Source organism: Zootoca vivipara, chromosome Z2 (assembly GCF_965207765.1).
Source record: "Zootoca vivipara chromosome Z2, rZooViv2.hap1.1, whole genome shotgun sequence".
Taxonomy (NCBI): domain Eukaryota; kingdom Metazoa; phylum Chordata; class Lepidosauria; order Squamata; family Lacertidae; genus Zootoca; species Zootoca vivipara.
This window is the reverse complement of record NC_142585.1, coordinates 36,344,945-36,368,565: the sequence shown is the minus strand read 5'-3', so window position 1 is coordinate 36,368,565 and position 23,621 is coordinate 36,344,945. Positions and strand designations below refer to the sequence as shown.

Below are 23,621 nucleotides of genomic sequence, written 5' to 3'. Positions count from 1 at the left end.
CAGTGGTCGGGGAAGATGGGAACTGTAGTCCAAAACATCTGGAGGGCCGAAGTTTGGGGATGCCTGCCTAATCACTAAAAACTTACAGAAAACAACTGGAACACTTTTTTGTAGTATTTTATTTTTATGGGAATAACTTCTTGAGGCAAATCTGAAACATCTATCCAAGTTTAGTAGCCAGTTCTTTAGCCTTGGCTTTTTCAAGCTTAGCAATGCGGGCCACTGACTTCGGCCCCAGAAGATTGCCGCCCCAGTGACGACGAATCTGGAAGGAAAAAAAGATTGCTTACATGTCAAAGTGACTTACAAAACTTACAATTAAAATTTATATTAAATGGTACAATATTTTGAGGATTTAACATTCACAGCAATAACCTGAGTGTCGGCTTTTAAGTACAAATTAGATGCAATGGAACAGAGACTCAAATCAACTCCACTTCCTACATTACAGCTGTGCTCTAACAAGTACTGTAGTAACAGTTCCAAACATTGTAGTACTATAGACACAGACTGGATATTGCTAACAGGCTGTGTAACCCAATGGTGGCGCAAGTCCTTTTCTCCTGTCGGCATTTTTAGATTCTCAATCCTGTTATCTTGCCCAAAATATTTTTAGATGCTACCAGCTCAGTGGGTCAACATGATACTGCTGTTCACTCACATAATTTCTGCTACACCATGAGGGAATTCTCTACACAGTGTTGGAATGAATTTTCATATTGGAGGCTGCTAGCAAGCCATTCCTGATTTCAGCAAGCTGGACAGTGGTCATGCCTGGTCATGCCACTGCAAGGGAAGGGAGCACTTTCCAAAAGCTGACAAATCAGTCAATATACCCACAGATCCTATAGGCACAATCTTACCTCATCGTATCTCTCATTGTAGTTGGTCTTGACAGCTTCCACAAGTTTAGCTAGAGCTCCCTTGTCCTCGCTGCAAAGGAGAAGACAGATTCAACAAGACAGCAATTGAGTTTGAGTTCTCCAAGTAGACTAAAATACTGCTTCAAGTGCCACTTTTCAGGGCAATGTTCTCTTAAGGGGCCCTACGAAAGTTCATTTAGCTTCAGCAGTTGTGATCTTTCAATGACATTAGACACAAAGCAGACCCCTACAAAAGACTAACAAGTCCCTTAGTTTCTAAAGGTTGCATCCAATTTAGTCCTACTCAGAGCAGACACACTGAAATTAGTAGCTCCAAGTTAGTCATGTCCATAATTTTCAATGGGTCAGCTTGGAGTCTGACTCAATCCAATGGTTTGAATGTAACAACCATTATGGTCTACTTCAGGGTGAACTTCTAAGTAAAAACACAGCTTGATGCCACACTAGGCTAGCAGCAATAATGCCAACTTTTAAGCTTTACATGCAGTCAATACCCTGCAGACCTGGGGTCATGTAGTTACCAATATGGGAACCAACTGCTCAGCTGGCACATGTGAACTGAACATGGCCAGATGTGAAAGGAGGAAAGGCTGCTGCTGCAGCAGCTTTAACAGCTGTTCAGCTTGAGGTTAATTAAAGGTGTAACTGTCCCAAAACACACCAGCCTCTTCGGTTTCTTCATTTGAAGTAGAAAATAGGCAAAAAATGTTTTCAGGGCTACTTACGGATTAACCTGAGTGAAGGCAACACAGGTACAGGTCTTTCGGTGGACGAGGCGGCCCAGCCTTGCCTTGCCTTTGATGATGCAATAGGGCACTCCCATTTTTCTGCACAAGGCAGGCAGGAAAACTACCAGCTGGATCAGAGAGGGGAGAAGAAATGCTTTAAAGTTGGTGGTTGTTCAGTTTTTAATACAATAGGAATGAGGAACTGTGACCCTCCAGACTGAACTCCTAACTCCCATCAGCCCCAGTGGTTAGGGATGATGGGAGCAGGAGTCTAACATCAGGGCTGTCCCCATCCCTGCTTTACAACAAGGGCTCTGGCAATTGCTCAGGGTTAAAAAGCTCGTATAATTTTGCTCTTCACAGATAGGGGTCAGGTGAAGAAATTCAAACATCATTGCAAAAGCCATACCCTGCTCTATAAAGAGTCAAGTTTGAAGATATATTAACAGGTCTCGGTGATGTTTTCCAAAGTAAGTTGTACAGCCAAGCACATTTCAACAGTCAGCATAGTGGCCTGGCAACATTAAGAATTATCTAGAGCAGGAGCGGGTGACCGTTTTGTTCAAGTTAAGGAAAGAAACAGCAGAAAACACCCGTACCCATATAGGTGTACAAGAATGCAGTAGCTGCTATTAATTTAAAAAAAACACCACTTAGCAGCATAAATCTGAGCTTCTGGGTACAAGACCCCAACTCTTACAGGTCCTTACCTCAACAGGGTCTACATCGTGTGCAATCACCACCAGCTGTGCCTTCTTGTTCTCCACCAGAGTTGTAACAGTGTTGACACCTGCAGAAAAAGACAGTTAACTTGAGTGTGCTACAAAAGTTTGTTTTCCCAGGCAAAAATAAATAAATCCAGAGCTCCCTGCCTGTGGAAAAGCACAGTGGCTCAAGTGGTGTTAACAAAGCACCAAGCTGCCAGCTTTTCCTAGCCATGTCAAGGATTAGCAGAAGGGCCTGCTACCGCTCAGGGTTAAAAAGCTCGTATGTTTTGCTCTTCAGTCTGCAGTTCAGGTGAAGAAATTCATACATCATCGCGGTAGCCAGTGTGATGCAGTGGTTACCTGGGCGAACCCAGGATTCAAACCCCAACTCAACCATGGAGCTCACTGGGCAACCTTGGGCCAGTATTTTAACCCATCCTACCCTACAGGGTTGTTTGCGAGGGTAAAATGAGAAGGGGGGGAGAAACATCTAAGCCAGGCATCCCCAAACTTTGGCCCTCCAGATGTTTTGGACTACAATTCCCATCTTCCCTGACCAGTGGTCCTGCTAGTTAGGGATCATGGGAGTTGTAGGCCAAAACATCTGGAGGGCCGCAGTTTGGGGATGCCTGATCTAAGCCATCTTGAACTTTTTGGATATAAACACAATAAATAAATATGGGCAGTTGTCCAAGCTTTCATTCAACCAGGCTGAAATGTACAAATATAAAGTAGGAAGGTTACCCGCTCTGAGCACAGGAGGCCTCTTGGTAGGGACGTCGCCTTTCCCTGCAGCCTTTTGCTCTGCACGGGCCAACAGCCTCTGCTTCTTCTCTTGCTTTGTCTCAGGTCTGTATTTGTGGGCCAATTTCAGAAGCTGAGTAGCTGTGGAAGAGAACAGGAACCGTTCAGAGGAAAGCCTCTTTCCCGAACACCACGTTCCCATTATCCCCTCCCATAAAGGACATGACTTTTGTGCATCAGCGATCTTGGTGGTTCGGAGTCATCAAGGAAGCTCAGATAGCAAATATTTTGGTAGCATCATCTGCACACAAAGGAAAACCCTTTCTTACTATAGCACTCTGTAAAACTAGTTCTCGCACACTTGCCTCTTTCCAGCAAGCTCCCAAAACATGGGGTGCACATTCAATTCAGGGAGTCTGAGCAGCTACCCCACACCTCCTTCTGCAACCCCACCTTAGAGCCAAGGAAAGGAGCCGGCCTTCACCTGTCTGACGGTCCAATGCTTGAGTGAACTGGTTAACTGCTGGAGGCACCTTCAGCCTTTTGTAGAGGATGGCTCTTTGGCGCTGAAGTCGGATATAACGAGGCCATTTCACAAAGCGAGTCAGGTCCCGTTTGGGCTGAATGTCCTGCCCTGAAAGTCAGAATAACAACTCAAAATAATTGCTTCCTTAGCAATTACTGGTTATCCTTTTGTATTCCTGGTTTTCAGCCCAGAGCAAAGGTGGCAGGAGCATCAGCGATCTTGGTGGATAAGATTGTCAGCAGCATCACTCTGATAGCAAATATTCTTTTGCATCATTTGCTCACAGCCCAGAGAAGCTTGTATAAAATGTATATGTGTGGCTGAATTATTGCATATTCCTCTTATAAAAACAAATTATAGAATAAAAACGGGAAAATGTTAAAAGACGAACGTAAGGAACTTTGAACGCAAATGATTAGAAGTGCAACCACTATATTGTACAAGGAAATACCAAAAAATGAATTAAATAATATACTAGCTCAGGAAATATGAGTGACCAGACTGGTTTCATAAAAACAAGACAAGCCGCAGATAGTATTAGACTAGTGGTGGACTTGATACATTGGATTAAAATACTGTACGTTTCAACCACATCTAGAGTTAAAGTAAATGGTCTGCTCTGTTTCAATTGGCCCAAGGAACCAGAGAAGGGTGTCCACTTTCAAGTTTGCTTTTTAATATGTTTAGCACCCCTGGCAACATTTTGAGATTTATGTAGTTCTCAACTCAGTTGAATACAAATTGGTGTTATTTGCAGATGATATTTTGGCAAGGTATCAAGATTTGACAAGGTATCAAAATTAATTGTTCTAAATAGGAACCAAGATGCCAGTAGGTGAAAATTTAATCACACATCTATTTAAGAAAAATCAAATTCATACTGAATCTATTTAATATGGGCATGTTAATACCAAGAGATATAACACAACTAGTAACAATTAATATAAATAACATATCTATACATCAATAGTTGGGGTTATTAAGCCTTGCCCTTTAGAGAAGGATGAACTCTCTAAAAATGAGTATTCTTCCCAGATTTATGTATATTCTGAGAGGACTTCCAGTTTTTTTTTATATCTGGGCCATATTTCCAAAAGATAAACTCCCTGTTTAGGAAATGCTTTTGGGGCTCAAAAATACAAACAATACCTTTGCAGAAAATGCAATTACCAATTAAAGAAAGTGAATTTGGAATTCTAAATTATACCACCAGGCCTATTTACTGACAAGTATTAATGGAAACCTGTTGATGGTCTTAATGGGATGGGCAGTATCAGGATCAAAATATTTGGAAGTTCAAATGATTCTTGAAACAATTAAGTCAGCTAGAAAAATATGGAATATATTAGCCAATAATAAATCTGGCTGATTTTCACATACAAAACACTCTGGTAAAACATGGTAATATAGAAAAGCTGCATGGGAGAAGGATATTGACCTTGGACCAACTGATAGATGAGATTAATTTTATACATAAAATCCATTAAGAGAGAAATACCATCTACCAGCTGCAGCCCAATGACAATACCTGCAGTTACAGCATCTTTTAATAATTCTGTTTGGTCCAATGGTCTTCTCAGCAATTGGATGTCATTTGAAACTAAGAAGCCAGTGATTACTTTTTAGATAGCGCTTGTATAAGACAGCCTTTTGCTACAGTTGTAATATGGATAGTACAGTAATTCTTTTTTGATACACTTACTTTTACAATGTCTCACTCCTTAAGTTTTTTGTTGGATTATATTACTGTACTGAGGAATTTAAGATTTTCAGACGAGCATATTCTTTTGAACGATATACCTGTTGTATGGAAAGTGACAATGGGACAGCAAAAATAGATTCTACATGCCCAAATGGTGGCTAAGGGACTGATGAACTGGAAGAATAGTTATAATTCTCCATAATCAATAGCTTGATAACATAGCAACATTAGCAACATATGAACAACCACTTATAGATGGTTCTTTGGATAAATATATTTGGAACGAGTTTATACAAAAAATATTATGTTATTGATAAACATATTTGTAACAGAATATTAAGGCTATACATTAGTCTTAATATGTATGGAAACCTAATTGAGAATTTTTCTTTTCATTCTCATTCATGTTTTCCTTTTGTAATCACTTTTTTTTAAAAAAAAATGAAATTCTTCCAATTAAAAATCAATTTTAAAATTGCTACTGCCTAAGGCCTATGAAGGCATTTAAGAGTAGATCCCTCCTAGGTGATTAAGTGATGCTTGCTTTAAATTATTTTCCTTTTAACTTGCTTTTGATTTTTTTCCAAAAATGATTTTACTGTATGGTGTTAATACTGTTGCAAAACCCCAGTAATATATTTCTGGGATACAGCAGCATATAAATACTTGTTATAAATAGACAGGCTTCCCGTGAAAGCAACTTTACTCCTATTCTGTTTAGGAGTACGGATCAACAGGGCTGCAGAGACCCATCATTCCAATCCCCAATTCCTTTTTCCAATTACAGGTAGGCAGCCTCGTTGGTCTGGCATAGTCAAAACAAAATAAATTGCTTCCAGTAGCACCTTAGAGACCAACCAAGTTTGTCATTGGTATGAGCTTTCGTGTGCGTGTGCATACTGTGTATCTGCATGCACACGAAAGCTCATACCAATGACAAACTTAGTTGGTCTCTAAGGTGCTTCGAATCCCCACGATGGGGTGAGCTCCCGTTGCTCGGTCCCTGCTCATGCCAACCTAGCAGTTGAAAAGCATGTCAAAGTGCAAGTAGATAAATAGGTACCACTCGAAGCGGGAAGGTAAACGGCGTTTCCGTGTGCTGCTCTGGTTTGCCAGAAGCGGCTTATCGTCATGCTGGCCACATGCTGGAAGCTGTACGCCGGCTCCCTCGGCCAATAACGCGAGATGAGCACCGCAAGCCCAGAGTCGGTCACGACTGGACCGAATGGTATGGGGTTCCTTTACCTTAAGGTGCTACTGAAATGAATCCTTTTTACAACTCACCGATGCCGAAGTTCTTGGGCCTTTTCTCAAAGAGAGGATTTACAACCTTCTTGGCCTCCTGTTTCTTGACCACAGCAGGGGCCGGAGCCACCTTCTTCCCCTTGGCCTTCTTCCCCTTGGGCTGCGTAAGTTGAAAGAACGATTCGGTGAATTCCCTACCAAAAGCGGGCGAGCCGCACACACATCGGAGTCCCAGGTCTGCACCAGGCCCAGGCCCCCACACCGGTTCCCCATTTCATCCGCTCTCCCCAATACAAGGCGCCAAGGATTCGCCAAGGTGTGCCGTGCCTCCCCTGCCAGAAGAAGCCCAACCATTAGCCCGTTTAGAGGACCGATGACGGCGGATTGAGAGTCCGCCGCTACAACTACTCACCATCTTGGCTTCAGCTACGAAAAAGAAAGAGCAGGAAGCAGCTGGGCGGGTTTTAGAAATCCGCGGGGCGGAAGTAGACTCTATAGTAATACGTCTATGGTCGTTGTGGCTTTCCACCGTAGAGATGCAAAGCTACAGGAGGCCCCTCCTCATCCATAGAGAATCCTGGTCCGTGCCTAGAGCGTAATAGGTTTATTGCCGAAGACTGTACCAAAGTGAGCATGCGGCTGCAAACCACGCCTGCGCACGAAAACAGGCATGAGGAACGCGTGGGGTTACGGCCGGGCTATATGTTTAATTAATAATAAATAGTTCCGCAACATCCTTCTTTCCCCAACTAACCATGTCTACCCAACGTCATTTCCTCACTTATTGCCCCTGTACTTAAGACAGATATTTATGCAGTGATGTAAACAGCTCCTAAGCATGTACAGTGTGTGTTCCCATAAGTTTCTAAAATCAGTTAAAATGCAGCCCTACCCCCCCAAAAAAAACAAAGAAGCAAAGTATCCAATGACACATGGCACAGCTTCCCTCCTAAGCTGTTTGGCTACCCACGACCAAAATTCCCTGAGGCACTTCCCTGAGGATTGTCCCATATTTGAATGTAAAACGCAACGTCCTATATTGAAACAGTTTCGTCCTGTATTTCAGGTCCGTCCCGCCCCCTCTCTGTGCCAAGCTAGGGATCCTCTCCAAATGCATGTGTATAAAAGGGTGTGTGAAAGGTAATTAAGCTCTGGGTAGCAAAGCACAGATAAAGGTTAAGGGACCCCTGACCATTAGGTCCAGTCGTGACCGACTCTGGGGTTGCGGCGCTCATCTCGCATTTTTGGCCGAGGGAGCCAGCATACAGCTTCCAGGTCATGGGGCCAGCATGACAAAGCCGCTTCTGGCAAACCAGAGCAGCACACGGAAACGCCGTTTACCTTCCTGCTGTAGCGGTACCTATTTATCTACTTGCACTCTGACGTGCTTTCAAACTGCTAGGTTGGAAGAAGCTGGGACCAAGCAACGGGAGCTCACCCCATCACAGGGATTCGAACCACCGACCTTCTGATCGGCAAGTCCTAGGCTCTGTGGTTTAACCCACAGCGCCACACACGTCCCTAAAGCACAGATTTACAATTTTGTGTGTGTGTGTGTGTGTGTGTGTGTGTGTGTGTGACACAAATTCCAGTGGGGCCATCCTGTTCTGCTTCTCTTCTTTGGCGATCACTCGTAGCCGAGTAAGATTGTCTTCCATAAACACGATTTTAACAAGGGTCCGTAAGTGACTGTGCAGGCCAATTCTGGATCCACACGTCCTTCCACAGTGGGATATTGGTTTCCAGGTGGGAGAATAGTTTCTAGCACGTTTCTCCCTTGCGTCCTGAGGTCAAGTTTCTTCAAAGCCCATGACACCTTTGGCGGGGCGGGGTGTTTGGGGGATAATTCCCCCTCCCCACCCAGTGCTGAAGTGACTTCAAAGCAATCCATTACCATCTATTGTACTACCAACCTTACTATATGCTTGTGAAACATGGACCACTTATAAACGCCATCTCCAACTCAGCGAAAGATTCCATCAACAGTGCCTCTGAAAAATTTTACACATCATTTGGGAAGACAGGTGAATTAATATCAGGGTACTGGAAGAAGCAAAGATCACCAGTGTTGAAGCAAGGCAAATCTTTAAAAATGTAGTATAAACACCGACAACTGGGAAACACTGGCCTGGGAGCGCTCCAGTTGGAGAACAGCCTTTACCAAAGGTGTCATGGGCTTTGAAGAAACTCGATCTCAGGACACAAGGGAGAAACGTGCCAAGAGGAAGGCACACTTGGCAAATCCACACCATGATCAACTCCCGCTCGGAAACCAATGTCCCCATTGTGGAAGGACGTGCGGATCCAGAATTGACCTCCACAGTCACTTACGGACTCATTGTTAAAACCGTGTTTATGGAAGACAATCTTACTTGGCTACGAGTGATTGCCAAAGAAAAAGATGCTTATATATGTGTGTTTGCCTTGTGCATTTATGAATATTTATCCTATATTTGCACCCTGCCCATTCTGCCTTCTTCCGGTTCAAAAGGGGCCATGCATTGGCAATCACACGTCAATTGAATCGCACACCTAATATGGTTTCTGCCTGTATACCAGAAATTGAATCACTCCTCTGCTCTTTCACATGCCTCTAGTATCTGTGTTACATCCCATCAACAACCGTTTCATTTTTATTGTCTACAAAATGGGAAAGGCACTCTCATATTTTCAGCAAAATAACACAAAATTGACTTTATTAATTTAAAAAATGTTTTTTATTGAAATTTTTCAAATATACATTTTCATCATTAAATAAGCACCATTGTAATCTTGCATTCATGGACCTCTCCTTCCCCTTCCATGGTTCTTTAAATTTTCCAATATCTGCTTACTCTAAAAGAAAAAAAAAATCCATTTAATTTGGTCCCCCCCCCCGATTATATCTCACTACTGTTGAATTTACCTTAATCCTGCTACTGTTTTCACTTGCTTAGAGTTATTTTCCAAATACTCCATTAAATTTTTCCACTCTTCTTTATATTACTGTATTTGACCTTCTTGCTCTCTTAGGCCTGTTAACTCTGCATATTTTCTCTCATTTTGAGCTACCATTCCTCTTTCTTAGGAACTTTTCTCACCTTCTACTTTTGGGCTAACAAAATCTGAGCTGATATAATTGTGTACATAAATACGTTTTTCTGGCTCCTGGGCACCTCTGTCTGCACCATTCCCAAAAGAAATGCTTCTGGTTTGGGGATGAATGTTTTTCTAAAACATTTTTTCCCATCTCATTATACAGTAATACCTCCACGAACATCCGCCTTGTCTAGCGTCCATTGCGGCGAACGTCCGCAGCAAACCCGGAAGTACCGGAACGGGTTACTTCTGGGTTTGCCGCTCACGCATGCACAGAAGCGCTAAATCCCGCTTCGCCCATGCGCAGAAACGCAAACCTCTCTGCATGCATGCACAGATGCGGCGCTTCGCCCTGCACCCATTTCGGCTGGTGGCCGGGGCTCCGGAACGACTGTATATCATTTCCCAATATTCCTTAACTAATCTGCATGCCCACCACATATGTAGCAAAGTTCCTCCCACTTCTCTGCATTTCCAGTACATATCAGATTTAGATTTATACATCTTAGTTAACCTGTTTGGAGTTATATACCATCTATGTATCATTTTCACATGGTTTTCTTTTAGTGTGTAGCACAGGGGTAGGCAACCTAAGGCTTGTGGGCCAGATGCGGCCCAATCGCCTTCTCAATCTGGCCCATGGATGGTCTAGGAATTGATGTGTTTTTACATGAGTTGAATGTACCCTTTTATGTAAAATGCATCTCTGGGTTATTTGTGGGGCCTGCCTGGTGTTTTTACATGAGTAGAATGTGTGCTTTTATTTAAAACACATCTCTGAGTTATTTGTGGGGCATAGGAATTCATTCATATTTTTTTCCAAAATATAGTCCAGCCCACCACGTGGTCTGAGGGGCGGTGGACCGGCCTACAGCTGAAAAAGGTTGCTGGCCCCCTGTATTGCATGCAGTAAATTTCAAATATTTCTTCCATAGTTTCTCCCAGCGGTCAAATTCAATATTATGCCCTATATCTCTTGCCCAGTGAATCATTGATTATTTTACCAGCTCATCTTTTGTTTCCCGCTCCAATAAGAACTTATACATTTTAGATAATAATTTTTCATTATTTTCTAATAGGATTCTCTCAAATTCTGAGCTTTGGTCCCAAAAAACATTTTTAAATCTTTCTTGAACCATTCATTTAATTTATAATATTGTAACCAATCTGCTACTTGTTTTTTATTTCTTCCACTGTCTTCAGTCTGAGTTCCTTCTCTGAAATGTCCAGGAATTCACTGTATGTCGCCCATTGTCTGACCATATTTATTCTTTTCATAGCAATGGCTTCTATTCGCGATAAACACAATGGAGTTTTCCTTTCCAACAAGTTCTTATATTTCTCCCAGACTCCACGATTTGAAAAAACTCTTATGTATCTTAGCCTTCCCATACCATAGACATGCATGCCAGCCAAATTTAAGATCATGACCTTCCAGATCTAATGGATAAGTGTCTTTTCAAACCAATCCATTCCTTTAGCGAGCAAAGACATGCTGCCTCATAGTATAATTGTAAAGGGTGAAGGGGGGGTAAAGCCTCTTATTCATTTATTAACTATCAGTTTTATATTTAATTCTTGGTTTCTTCCCCCGCCACATATATCTAGAAATCTCTCTAAAGCAGCAGATATATCTAGAAATATCTCTGAAGCAGCACAATCAGGACAGATTGGAATAAAAACATTTTAGGTAATACTGTACATTCATTTTGATGGCTGAAATTCTACCCATTAGGGAAAACTTCATTCTCTCCCCACCCCCCAGCTCAAAATCTTTCTTTCCAAACCTTTGTATAAAAATTGATTTTATTCAAGCAATTTGTTAACAATTAGAGAAATATACATTTTTTTCAATTAAACATCCCCCACAAAATCCTACTTTAACAACGCCACAAACATGTTACAATCAAGTGTTCAAGTGAACTTGCATCAGAAGACTAATGTTGAATATACACCTAAGGTCTCTTTTTCAACTGACACTTCTCTTCTGCCTTTAAACAGCCGCCTGACACGCATCCTCAAACTGACAAATCTCCTCCTGATTTGGGTGGAGGTAAAGCAGAGGATATCAGCCCACATGAAGCTGCACATAGAAATGGTCAGGTTCTTTTGGTTTTTTTAAAGAAAGGTTGACAGTAGTTTTGTCAGTAGTTTTGCAATGTTTTGGATGGCCCAAAAAGCAACTGGAGTACGGGAAAACAACCCCTGAACACTGCTCCCTCAAGCTACTCAATAGAGTAGGTATTTGCAGGATAGGGGTGTGAGTCTTAGATTACATAACTGATATGAAGAAAGAATACAGTACTGAAAACGTAATATCATTGCTTTTTAATAGCTGTTCTTAATTTAGTACTAGGGCCACCAAGTTTTTTCATTTTGTTTACAGCTTCTGCACCTTCAAGAGAAACCGACCATGTAGACAAAGACACTCTTCTTATAATTTTGTATCCAGTGGCAATAATTACAATGGCTTAAATTTCTGCCATCTTGGGCTGCCTTGAAGGCACAGGAGCAGGACCAGACCAAAAAAGCGGCCATCTGGACTGTATTTTGGGGGAAGAAAGGCAGCAGCTTTGGGCTCCTTTAACCAAAGTTTGCCTTTAGCAGAAGCCTGATGTACAGATTAAGTATTTTCACACACAAAACCCCTGATCCATTTAATTACAGTGTTAAAGGCAGTGTCAGAGCCACTAAAAGAAGGTGGCAACCCCCGACCCCCTCAATCCATTGTAAAAGACAACTAAGTATCTAGAACAGTGGTTCCCAACAGGTGGTCCGCAGACCCCCAGAGAGGTCCACAAGGTGCTAAAAAATATATTAAATATATTTCGTATGATAACAGATTTTTTTGTTTTGGCCGCTTCCTACATGAGCAGAGTCTAGCGCAAAACTAAAATTAGATAGAGGCAGTAGTTCTGCTGTATGCCGTTAGGTGGCGCTTTACAAACACTACTGTTTTGCAAAGAGGCAGCGCGCGCATTCTACTAACGCTCACCTCCCCAAGATGCTTTGCGCGCGTCGGCTTCATTTGTGCGCTACTGCGCAGGTACCCTGTCTTCTCCATTCCCCTCCCTCCTCCCTGGCGCGCGCTGCCTCTTTGCAAAACAGTAGTGTTTGTAAACAAAGCGTTGTTTTTCGCGGAAGCTACAGTTTGCGTAGTTAAAAATGGACCGTTGGTTAAAAAGTGGTTCATCTCATTAAGAACTGAAAATTAAAACTAACTGTATACTGATGGAGTACTCTGTTGTAACTGTAAAAAATGTATAAATATAAAATATAAAAAGACTCTTAATTTGGCTCTCACTTTTTAATTTTAGGATTAGGAATTAATGGGGGTCCTTGTCACAATAGCGGCTCGATGAGGGGTCCTCGAGAAAATTTTGTTGGGAACCCCTGATCTAGAAGACTGACCTGGACAGGTAAGGATATTTACAGATTAATATTTTTTTTAGAAAAACTCTTAGCACTCTAAAATTAGCTGCTCTAAAATTACTATTCAGATACTAAAATATCAGACTATAAGCAACAGCCTAACTTTTCCCCACAAGAAATTCCATCTAAGAGAGCACAGTTCCCAAGGGATCTACATTTCACTCATAGGCAGGGAACATTAAAATAATGCCTGCACGCCAAAGGCACAGCCACAAGAGAAGCAAACTTCCCATCTTGACTGCACTGGGCACCCCATGTGAAACACTGGGTTGGTTATCCTGTGAGGTGGTGCCTAGAGAAATGTGGCTTCTTGCAAATACAGCTGAGGCCTGCTGCGAGATGGCCTGGGGAGGGCAGGAAAATGTTGTCTTGATGCAATCACCGGAATGTTCAACTGTCAAAACGCCACAAAGCTGGGGAGAATTGCAGGCTCCCTTTTCAAGCGTGCTCCGTCGGGCCTGCTCCATGCCCGTTGATGTGAGGGTGAGGAGGAGTAGACCCCTGAGGGACTGGAATATTCTCCTCCATCATGGCAGCCACCAGAGGCATGGCTAGGCCTTCTGGGGAGGACATGGTCAGCTCCTGTCTCCAATATGCTTCACACAGCGGGAGGTCGTTGGTGTCACACAGACTGTAGCTTTCCCCGAATGAGATGCCCGTTAAGGAGAAAGGACAGTGAAAAGCCATAAGGGGGAAAGAGAGAGAGAGAGAGAGGAGAGAGAGAAAAGGAGAAAAGCAAGACAGAGGCAACAGTGTTAAGCAAATAGCAAAAAAAGGGGAAAAAAGAAGCAACAACTAAGGTTAAGAACATAAGAGCCCTCTAAGATCAGGCCAAAGGCTCATTTAGTCCAGCATCCAGTTCTCACAGTGGCCAACCAGATGCTAGTTATGGGAAGCTCAAAAGCAGGAAGCGAGTGCAACAGCACTCTCCTTACTGGTAACAACAGCTGGTAACAACAGCTAGTATTCGCATCCCCTCCAAGGTTTTGGAAAGGGAGTATTTCCCAGCCCTGACTGGAATACCAGGGATTGAACCCAGAACCATCCTCATACAAAGGATGTGCTCTGCCACTGAGCTATTGTTCTTCACCTAAAAATAAAGCAACACTTCAGACCTCATGATACTGAATGGCAACATAGGAAGCTACCTCATCCCGGAGTCACAACCCTGATTCATTGATCCCAGTATTGTGTACTCTTACTTCTAGCATTTTAGACAGGGAGTCTCTGATAGCCCTGCCTAGAGATGTCGGGGACTGAACCTGGCGCCTTCTGCATGCAAAGAAGATGCTCTGCCACTGAGCCATACTCCCACCCCACCCCCTTTTAAAAAAAAGATGCTGCAAGTGTGTAACCATTTATCTTGGCCCTTCTTGCTTGTGGAAATCCTGCTCCGAAGCAAACAAGAGGTGCAAAAGAAAACAAAGCAGTGGAAGAGTTTTGGAAGCAGAGGAACAAGCTTTGCATAGGACAAGCAGGGGAGTGAGGTTTTCAAAATCAAGCTGTGGGTTCGCTTAAAAAAACCATGTAGTTATCAACTGAAATGACAATTATATTTCCGCCTGCACACTGCTGTTTTATTTACAATAAAGATTGCAGCAAATATTTTTAATGGGATATATGTGTGTGTATAATATAATAATATAATAATTAATATAATATAATATAATATAATATAATATAATATAATATAATATAATATAATGGCATAACAAAAGAATCTTTAAAATATTGCTTTGTTTTGAATGCATCTTAACATTCTGAAACTGGAAACTCATGGTCCAGTCATCACAGACAGAAGAAAAAAAATGTTTATTATGTCCAATCCTATGCATCTTTACTCAGAAGCAAGCCCCATTCTATTCAATTGTGGTCCCTTTCAGCTAAGGGTGCGTATGATTGAATCCTAAACCTCAAAGTTCCATATCTTCTCGACTGCAGCCCTTCAGATGTTGTTGTTTGACTACCGCATGGCTTTTCCTGAAGAATTCTGGGAGCTGTAGTTAAGGGTGCTAAGTACTATTTGGAGGCCCTTGCTCCCTTCACAGACCTACAATTCCCAGAGTGGCTTAACAATCAATCCCTCTTCACAGGGAACACTGGGAATTGATTGTAACGCTGTAATCTCTGCACCATTCGAAAACTACAGCTCTCCTAATTATTTGTCGGAAATAATAATAATAATAATAATAATAATAATAATAATAATAATAATATTTATACCCTGCCCATCTGGCTGGGGTTTCCCCAGGCACTCTGTTTAGCATGGCATCATAGTGCTTTAAATATATTGTATGAATGGGGCCTAAGCTGCCATCTTCATTTATTATTTATTTCATAAAATTTATACACCACTTGATTGTAAAAAAAGCTTCAAAGCAGTTTAATCCAACTTAGGTAGGAACAAACCCAATTTAATTCTGAGTTAGACATGGTAATAATAATAATAATAATAATAATAATAATAATAATAATAATAATAATAATAATAATACAGTGGTACCTCGGTTTACGAACACCTCGGTTTACGAACTTTCGGTTTACGAACTATCCTAACCCGGAAGTTAGTAAACCGAGGTGCCGGAGGTCTACTGAGCGTCCGATGCCTTCGGGGAGGCCGGGCCTTCGCTCCGATGCCTCCTGGAGGCCCGCAGCGAAGGCCCGGCCTCCCCGAAGGCATCGGAGCGAAGGCCAAACCTCCCCAAAGGCATCGGAGCGTCGGATACCTTCGGGGAGGCTGGGCTTCGCTCCGATGCCTTTGCGGAGGCCAGGGAGCGTTTCTGCGACTGGGCTGCAGCCGCGAAAGCGGTCCCCGGCCTCCGCAAAGGCATCAGAGCAAAGCCCCAGCCTCCGGAAGGCACTGGAGCCGGGACTTCGCTCCGATGCCTTTGCGGAGGCCGGGGACCGCTTTCGCGGCTCCCCAGCCTCCGCAAAGGCATCGGAGCAAAGTCCCGGCTCCGATGCCTTCCGGAGGCCGGGGAGCGTTTCCGCGACTGGGCTATGCTTTCGCGGCTCCCCGGCCTCCGCAAAGGCATCGGAGCGAAGTCCCGGCTCCGATGCCTTCCGGAGGCTGGGGCTTTGCTCCGATATCTTTGCAGAGGCCGGGGACCGCTTTCGCGGCTGCAGCCCAGTCGCGGAAACGCTCCCCGGCCTCCGCGAAGGCATCAGAGCAAAGCGGTTAATCCGTTCTAGGGGGTGTTTTTCCTCGTCTAGAACGGATTAATCAACTTCCCATTACTTTCAATGGAAAAGTTCACTTCGGTTTACGAACACTTCGGTTTATGAACAGACTTCTGGAACCAATTGTGTTCGTAAACCGAGGTTCCACTGTAATAATAATATTTATACCCCGCCCACCTGGATGGGTTCCCCCAGCCACTCTGGGCGGCTTCCAACAAAATATTAAAATACAGAAATCCATCAAACATTAAAAGCTTCTCTAAACAGGGCTGCCTTGAGATGCCTTCTAAAGGTCTGGTAGTTGTTGTTCTCTTTGACCTCTGGTGGGAGGGCATTCCACAGGGTGGGTGCCACTACCGAGAAGCCCCTCTGCCTGGTTCCCTGTAACTTGGCTTCTCGTAGTGAGGGAACCGCCAGAAGGCCCTCGGCGCTGGACCTCAGTGTCCAGGCAGAACGATGGGGGAGGAGACGCTCCTTCAGGTATACTGGTCCGAGGCCGTTTAGGGCTTTAAAGGTCAGCACCAACACTTTGAATTGTGCTCGGAAACATACTGGGAGCCAATGTAGGCCTTTCAAGACCGGTGTTATGTGATCTCGACGGCTGCTCCCAGTCACCAGTCTAGCTGCCGCATTCTGGGTTAGTTGTAGTTTTCGGGTCACCTTCAAAGGTAGCCCCACACAGAGCGCATTGCAGTAGTCCAAGCGAGAGATAACTAGAGCATGCACCACTCTGGCGAGACAGTCCGCGGGCAGGTAGGGACTCAGCCTGCGTACCAGATGGAGCTGATAAACAGCTGCCCTGGACACAGAATTGACCTGCGCCTCCATGGACAGCTGTGAGTCCAAAATGACTCCCAGGCTGCGCACCTGGTCCTTCAGGGGCACAGTTACCCCATTCAGGACCAGGGAGTCCTCCACACCTGCCCGCCTCCTGTCCCCCACAAACAGTACTTCTGTCTTGTCGGGATTCAACCTCAATATGTTAGCCGCCAGATTGCAGTTAGGATTGCAGTTTATACTGACTAGTGATTAGGGTACCCTGGGCAGTTCAAGATCCAATAGCTGTTCCTGTTTGCAAGTCATTTAAGTGACAAGATCACAATGCCGATGAGGGGGCAGGAGAGAAGCTCACCTCCACATCTCTGTGGAGAAAGTCCTAGTTACATGGTGTGCTTGCCCTCCAAAATGGCCACATCTCACGTCAAACATGAAGTACTCAATAAAACGACTTTGGGGCCTGGATTCTTTGGGTGCTAGGAATTGGGGATGCTTTTTAAAACAAGGACAGTTGTTATTTTCACACACACACACACCTCACCCCCACCCCCACCCCAGAAACAGGAAATTGTTGTGGTTACTACAGGGGAACCGTCCATGGCTTCATTTGTACCTGGAAGAGTAATATTCTTCCTCCAGCTCATAGAGGTCTATCGAGATCTCATCACGCAGGGCAATAAGCTTCTTATCACATTCCTCCTGAAGGCTGCGCAACTGCTGGTTCCGCTGGTTGATGGCTTCGTTGACGGAAGGGAAGTCATTAAGGATCAGGAACTGTTTTAGGTCAGAGACAAGCTTCATAAGAGACTCACCAGCCCGAACCTAGCAGAGACATCCATATTCAAATTATTTATTTTATACTATTTATACACCACTAGATCATAAAAAGAAAAAGTGTCAAAGCGGCTTACAAAAAGAATAAAACAATGGAATCATAAGTAAAAAAAAAAACCACACTACTATTTAAAACATTCAATGAATAATTAAAGTCAATGACAAGCTGAAAACCAAATTAACATGTGTCTGACTTCTACATGCCTGGATAGGCTTACCTAAACAAAAATGTTTTTGGCAGATACCTTGGAGTACAGTGAGGGCACCTGCCTGATTTCAACGGACAGGGAGTTCCAAAGCATCAGTGCCGCCACCCTAAAATATTAATTTCTTACAAGTGCAGAACAGGTATTACGGGGCGTTTGTGACAGTGCCTGTTCGACAGATCAAAACAGTCCACTGGGCATACATTTGGTAAGACTATCTTGCAGGTAAACTGGTCCCAAACTGTTAAAGGCTATATATACTAATAATAACACCATGAACATGGCCCAGTAGCAAATTAGAAACCCTTGCAGGTCTCTTAGCTTGGGTGTTATATGCTGACAAGGTCTTGCAATCATGCTGCAGCATTCTGCACTAACTGCAGCTTCTGGAATGAGCACAAGGGAAGCCCATATACAGCACATTTCAGTAATCCAATCTTGACATACAGCCCCAATTTACCCTGAATGTATAACAACAACAATTTATTGCCCACCCTTCACCAGCAGGTCCCAGGTCATATTAAAACTTTTTTTTATATACTGAACAGTTAAAACAAATCACATTCAAATGTATTGGGTGGATCCTAAAACACACACATCTCAACAAAAATGAGAAGACACACTTCTGTGAGGAGGGAATTCCACAATCGAAGAGCTGGCCCAGGGAATAAGCTGTCCTAAGCTACCAGCACCCAGAACTTCTGAGGTTGGCAGAACAACCAAAAAAGCCCCTCTGCTGATTTCAACACCTGAGAGGGTCTGTAGGGGAGAAGGCAGCCTCTCAGGTATCTGAACGCACCCTAGAACCCATCCAAGATATGCTCCCTAGAATCATAGAGTTGGAAGAGACCACAAGGGCCATCCAATCCAACCCCCTGCCAAGCATCCCTATTGGATGTTTTTCACTCACAATATTTGCAGCTCTGACTTGCATCTCGTAGTTGTCCTGCTCGCCTTGGGTTGCTCGAGAAACTTGGGTTTCTTCCTCAATCTAAAGCAAATGTTAGAAACAAAGCTTTTACATTGGGTTTAACATATTTCTTCCACTGTTCTGCAGAGAAAAACAGCCCTCGCACTATCCTCCATGAGATTTTATTGTATTCCCTCTGCCAGAGGTTCTGAACACTTCAGGCCAAAGCAGGCATGGGGAACATGTGACCCTTTAGATGCTGCTGGACTACAAGTCCCATCATCCCTGACTGCTGATCATTCCGGCTGGGGCTGATGGGAGATGGAGTCCAAAATCATCAGGAGGAGCCACTGGTTCCCCAACTCCGCCATAGAAGAAGGAATAGAACACCCCCAACTACGTAGTAAAATGGAGGCTTCTCATTCAATCCTTGTTATAGGAACATCGATTCATTTAGGCCTCCCTTCTATTCTATAAATTTGAAACAGTATTGCACCACTTTACACAGTCATGGCTTCCCACAAAGGCTTTTGGGAACTGTAGTTTCTTAAGGGCCCTGACAGCTTTTAGGAGACCCCCCTATTCACCTCGTAGAGCAACAATTCTCAGAGTGGTCCAACAATCAACCCCTCTTTACAGGGAGCTCTGGGAACTGTAGCTCTGGGAGGGGACTAAATATCTCCTAACAACTTTTGACACCCTTAACAAACTACAGCTCCCAGAATTCTTTGGGGAAAGTTATGACTGTTTAAAGTCATATCATAGTGCTTTAAATTGAATGTGAGAATGTGGCTGCAGATTTCCCCCAGCTTTGACTTAAAGCAACGATGAGGAAATATTTTTATGTTCCAATTAGGTGAGCAAAAACTTGGAGTATGGATGGAAGAAATAAAGAAAAAAGAATACCCATGACATGAGGTCCCCCCACCTACCCACAAGTAATCTTCTCATACCTTTGCAGTTTTGATTATTTCTGTGAAGTTATCCATGACAGACTTGATGTCATCTTTCAGCCTCTTGTTGTAAGACTGAAGGAGGGTTTCCTTGCTCTGGGGGAGGACGCGCTGCTGTGGCATTGTGGTGGCAAGGAGAGAATCTTAGCTGCTCACCAAGAAAGGTCAGAAAGAGTTAGAACTAAACAACAATTGAAATTCAAAGCTTTTTTACATATATTTCAAGACAACAGTCTTGAATGAATAAGCCATTCATTACAAGCAGTGAGATGCAACATAACCAGACACAGAAAAGGGCTTTCTAGCACAGTAGACAATTGGTACAAAAGTTGGGGAAACAGCCCTCCTTGACAGAGTAATAAATAAACTACGGTTGACATAATAATAATTATATATCTTTTATTTGGATGCTGCATGTCTGACTGGATTGCCCCAGCTACTCTAGGAGCCTCCCAACAGAATAGTAAAATGATAAAGCATCAAATAGTAAAAACTTCCCTAAACAGGACTGCCTTTAGAAGTCTTCTAAAAGTCAGATAGTCGTTTCTTTCCTTGATATCTGATGGGAGGACATTCCACAAGGTGGGCACCACTATCGAGAAGGCGCTCTGCCTGGTTTCCTGTAACTTCACTTCTCAAGGTGAAGGGACCACCAAAAGGCCCTCAGTGCTTGATCTCTGGGCTGAAAGATAGTGCAGACACTATACAGGGCCAAAGCTGTTTAGGGCTTTTAAGGTCAGCATCAATACTTTAAAATGTGCTTTGAAATTTAAAAGGTAAAGGGACCCCTGACCATTAGGTCCAGTCGCGGACGACTCTGGGGTTGCGGCACTCATCTCGCTTTATTGGCCAAGGGAGCTTCCAGGTCATGTGGCCAGCATGACTAAGCCGCTTCTGGCGAACCAGAGCAGTGCACGGAAACACCGTTTACCTTCCCACCGGAGTGGTACCTATTTATCTACTTGCACTTTGACGTGCTTTTGAACTGCTACCGGTAGGTTGGCAGGAGCTGGGACCGAGCAACGGGAGCTCACCCCATCTGTCGACCTTCTGATCAGCAAGCCCTAGGCTCTGTGGTTTAACCCACAGCGCCACCCGAGTCCCCTCTTTGAAATGTACTGGGAGCCAATGTAGATCCTTTAAGACCGGTGTTATATGGTCCCGGCAGCTGCTCCCAGTCAAACTGTCCAGCAACAAGATTCTGGATTACGGTAGTTATAGTTTCCGAGTCATCTTCAATGGTAGTCCCACGTAGAGCGCATTGCAGTAGTCCAAACGGGAGATAACCAGAGCATGCACCACTCTAGTGAGACAATCTGCTCTGTACACAGAATTGACTTGTGCCCCCACAGGCAGCTGTGAGTCCAAAATGACTCCCAGGCTGTGCACCTGGTCCTTCAGAGGCACAGTTACCCCATTCAAGGGGGTCCCCTACACCACCCATCCCATCCCCCCAAGAATAGTACTTCTGTCTTGTCGGGATTCAACCACAATCCATTAACCACCATCCACCCTCCAACCACCTCCAGACACTCACACAGGACCCTCATTGCCTTCACTGGTTCCAATTTAAAAGAGAGGTAGAGGTGGGTACCTCTTTAATCTCCTACCTTCGGGCAAGGGATACAGTAGTCAGCTGCACCAGCAGGTTAAAGAACAGTTTTTGTCCGTGGGTTGTTGGGCTGCAGAAAGGGATGGGAAAGTAGTGCAATTGACTTCTGACAAGCACACAGACTGTGAACAAGACTGAGTGTATGTTTTTTGGGGGGGCTCGTTTAATTTCACTGCATACACGTGATGTAGTGACAATAAAGGTTTATTTTTAAAAATCTGCATACTGGTGAACACCCAGGCAAAACCTCCTGATGATCTCTTCCAGAAATTTCATAGATGTAGAAAAGCATGGGGGAAGAGGACAGAGCCCTGAGGTACACCACAAGTGAGAGCCCAGGGTCTGAACATTCATCCCAGAACACCATTTTCTGGAACACAGCCCAGGAGGAAGGAGCGGGACCACTATATAACAGAGCCCCCTGCTCTAGATGGCCCAGAAGGATGTCATTGCTTGGGGGAGGAGGAGACTCAATTTGCAACAGATCCCAACAGTTTCTCCATCAACTGCACATCTCCATGAACCCACCTCAAAATGCATGCATTACAAAACACATACCCACTGGTCACATTCCAGCCTATTTTGATTAATTAGCCTTAACCAACTTGGTGCCCTCCAGAAGTTTAGGTCTACAACTCAGATCAGTCCCAACTCTCCCTTCCTCAGCATAAGGCAGCTAGCTGCCTATTTATTTAGAGCCACAAAGACTGGACTGCTACATTATTTTTTAGAGGAAAGGACTATAGCTCACACAACCTGTGGAAGAGCTGTTTTTAGTCAGCGCAGATAATAGTGAGCTAGATGGAGTAATGGTCCGACTCAGTACATGACAGCATCTTACTCAAACCATCCCTTTTAGATCTGGAACCTTATTTCTGAAGTAGGTCTTCATCGTTTCGTGGAGAGCTGAATCCCTGGAGAGCCACTGCCAGTCTGCGGGTCACACACTAAGCTAGATGGATCAATGGACCAGCTTTCTGACTTGCTATGATGGGAATCATAAACCCAAAACCTTAGAAGCCAACAAGATTGAGAAAGGCTGATCTGAACTCGCCCAGCGCTCAACAAACGGGATTCTCCCGCCGGGGTAGTAAAAAACACCAGTCACTGAAAGCACAAGCATGCATTTAAAAAGTGAGAGAAGCCAAGTGCATCGCCCTCACAAAAGAAGTCTAAATAAATAGATCGATTATCAAACAAATAAATGTTTTATCTCAGTACCTTACTCAATACATGTAATCCTCTTGCAGGCAGGCGGCCATTTTTCCTTTTTCTCTTGCGAACGGTTCCTCCCACCCATGGGGCGGGTTTCCTCCTCCTCCTTCCGAAGCTCCTCCAACATCCCATAATCCTTCGCGTCCTAATCCCAGGGTCTACCAATAGAGCGCCGAGCGGGTCACAAAGGGCCGTGGGCTAGTTCCGCCTTCCTCTCCAGCCCAGGTAAGTGGCCAGCTCACGGCGCGAGAGAGCCACTCGTAGTGCGCTTTTTGCGATTCCTGCAAGAGAAGCGCACGCGGTGATGTGAACCACGCGGGTTGCAGCGCCGCCTTTGCACGCCCTGCGATCCCGGTTTAGGGGAACGCATGCCAACCCCTAAAAGCCTTAAGGGGGTGGATCTCCGCCAACTGCCCACTGGCCAGCCCTTACCCAGGATGGGAGATCTCGAATGGAGTCGTTTGCCTTGCGCCTACACATGAGATGATCTCTCCTTCCCGTGAGCGGCCAGCATGTGTTGGTTCGCACGTGGCGTTCGACGAGCGTACAACCTCTGTACATAAGTTGTTCAGCTGCACGCTCCTACAGCTATTCATATTTTCAGTTTGTGAAACTGTACATGTACACAGAGTAGTTGAACAGTACACTCTTTCACGCAAACGCTTGTGCGTGCGTAGAAGCAGCTCTCTTTAATGCGTAAGCCTGCACACGTGTTTGCTGGAAAGTAAAATTTAGCTGGCTGATGTGACACGTGGGGGCTGTTCACCTGTTCTGTTAAACTGATGTACAATTTGGGGTACCATGTGTGCAAATTAGTTAGGTACGCTCTTGTACAACTATTCACATGTTGTACAAGTGTGTACAATCCGTACCTGTGTACACAATAGC

General features: G+C 44.2%; 2 protein-coding genes and 4 non-coding genes across 11 annotated transcripts; all 6 read right to left on the bottom strand.

Moving 5' to 3' along the window:
* Positions 1-101: 101 nt before the first annotated feature.
* Positions 102-6,994, bottom strand: RPL7A (ribosomal protein L7a). The gene is made up of 8 exons (XM_060270543.2): positions 6,949-6,994; positions 6,576-6,696; positions 3,548-3,697; positions 3,064-3,204; positions 2,323-2,402; positions 1,610-1,740; positions 864-933; positions 102-265 (listed from the first exon to the last, which is right to left on the bottom strand). Exons 1-8 carry the CDS (start codon positions 6,949-6,951, stop codon positions 161-163), a joined length of 801 nt encoding a protein of 266 aa, XP_060126526.1. The 5' UTR covers positions 6,952-6,994; the 3' UTR covers positions 102-160.
* On the bottom strand, positions 1,933-2,012 carry LOC132591547 (small nucleolar RNA SNORD36). Its single transcript, XR_009557039.1, has one exon. It is a non-coding gene; the product is annotated as a small nucleolar RNA SNORD36 (small nucleolar RNA).
* Positions 2,578-2,655, bottom strand: LOC132591548 (small nucleolar RNA SNORD36). The gene has a single exon (XR_009557040.1). It is a non-coding gene; the product is annotated as a small nucleolar RNA SNORD36 (small nucleolar RNA).
* LOC132591550 (small nucleolar RNA SNORD24) lies at positions 3,296-3,369 on the bottom strand. Its single transcript, XR_009557042.1, has one exon. It is a non-coding gene; the product is annotated as a small nucleolar RNA SNORD24 (small nucleolar RNA).
* LOC132591549 (small nucleolar RNA SNORD24) lies at positions 3,796-3,870 on the bottom strand. Its single transcript, XR_009557041.1, has one exon. It is a non-coding gene; the product is annotated as a small nucleolar RNA SNORD24 (small nucleolar RNA).
* Positions 6,995-12,736: 5,742 nt separating the features above from the next.
* Positions 12,737-22,855, bottom strand: MED22 (mediator complex subunit 22). 6 transcript variants are annotated; one of them, XM_060270539.2, is made up of 6 exons: positions 22,740-22,855; positions 21,517-21,588; positions 19,907-20,054; positions 18,954-19,034; positions 17,617-17,825; positions 12,737-13,683 (listed from the first exon to the last, which is right to left on the bottom strand). In XM_060270539.2, the coding sequence occupies exons 3-6, from the start codon at positions 20,027-20,029 to the stop codon at positions 13,485-13,487; spliced, it is 612 nt and encodes a 203-aa protein (XP_060126522.1). In that variant the 5' UTR covers positions 20,030-20,054; positions 21,517-21,588; positions 22,740-22,855; the 3' UTR covers positions 12,737-13,484. The 6 variants fall into 6 exon arrangements, with proteins under 6 accessions (XP_060126522.1, XP_088520908.1, XP_060126523.1 ...); XM_088664782.1 differs by having other exon boundaries at positions 12,737-13,677; XM_060270540.2 differs by having other exon boundaries at positions 12,742-13,683; positions 21,501-21,588.
* Between the last annotated feature and the right edge of the window lie 766 nt (positions 22,856-23,621).